Here is a 987-nt window from a genome sequence, read left to right on the forward strand (position 1 = left end):
TGCTTGGAGTGGGTTCTAAGTACTGACAGAGAAGAGTTACACAGTGGTATAATAGCTCTCTTGCCTGAGTTTAGGCTGCAGCACAAGAATCCTCACACGATGCCTCACGGGTAGAAAATGATCTCGGCAGCGACGCGCCTCCATCCCAGCCACCGCGAGCTCACTTGCATCAAAGGGAATTCATTGTGACACAATTAGAAAACGTGTGAATGAGAATTGATAATTTCACGGTGCACGGTATGTGGTTTGTGCGTCTAAAGGATCAGATTGACAATTGAGAAGCGTAAGAAATATACTGTGAAACTATACTGTCATTTTGCTCTGAATTCACACATGAGACAAAGGGGTTAAGTCTGGGTTCTCGTGAATATTCGTGAATCTTTCCATGAAAAAAAAAACTTAGCTCACCTTAACATAGATGTACTTTGCTACTAAATTTACGTTATAGATGAAAAAAAGCATCCGACAAGAAAGGCTTTCGTAGATGATTTAGATGGTGTGTCTGTTTTTTATGGTAAAGGCATTTCAGCAAATATAATTTTTAGCCTATATATTTACGACTGTAATGTAGCTTACAGGAGGTTCAAGAACTATATTCATAATTTAGTACTCCCAGTTACATAAGAAGCCACATTCCATGGTTTATGATATTTGACAAAAGACGACCATGACTGTGCAACATCTTATGAGACATTGAAAAATTGCCTGGTCCTCATTTGACTCAAACCCTTCACATTTCCAGACAAGATGCGAGTGATTCATTCCATAATTATCAGAGAAAAGGACACGCAAGCATTCTGTCCGAGGCTTGATCTTTGAGACATGATACAGTATTTGAGTTCTGCCTTTCCTTCCGCAGACAAGGGATGTACGCTCTAGTTCTCAATACACTCTTCGGTACTCAGAATCTACACATGGACTTAACGAGATTTCCTTTTGCATTTTCATTGTACACATAGTAGAGAACTGTTTAAAATTACATGTTAC

At 39.2% G+C, this 987-nt stretch overlaps 1 protein-coding gene across 1 annotated transcript in view; it reads left to right on the top strand.

Moving 5' to 3' along the window:
* LOC119586594 (early nodulin-75-like) overlaps nucleotides 1–987 on the top strand; it is an 8,245-nt gene that overhangs the window by 3,716 nt on the left and 3,542 nt on the right. The window contains exons 2-3 of the mRNA XM_037935344.1: nucleotides 75–205; nucleotides 860–897. Of these exons, the coding sequence (XP_037791272.1) occupies nucleotides 75–205; nucleotides 860–897 (169 nt within the window). The remainder of the gene's footprint in view (nucleotides 1–74; nucleotides 206–859; nucleotides 898–987) is intronic.

The sequence above is a fragment of the Penaeus monodon genome, chromosome 21 (assembly GCF_015228065.2).
Source record: "Penaeus monodon isolate SGIC_2016 chromosome 21, NSTDA_Pmon_1, whole genome shotgun sequence".
Taxonomy (NCBI): domain Eukaryota; kingdom Metazoa; phylum Arthropoda; class Malacostraca; order Decapoda; family Penaeidae; genus Penaeus; species Penaeus monodon.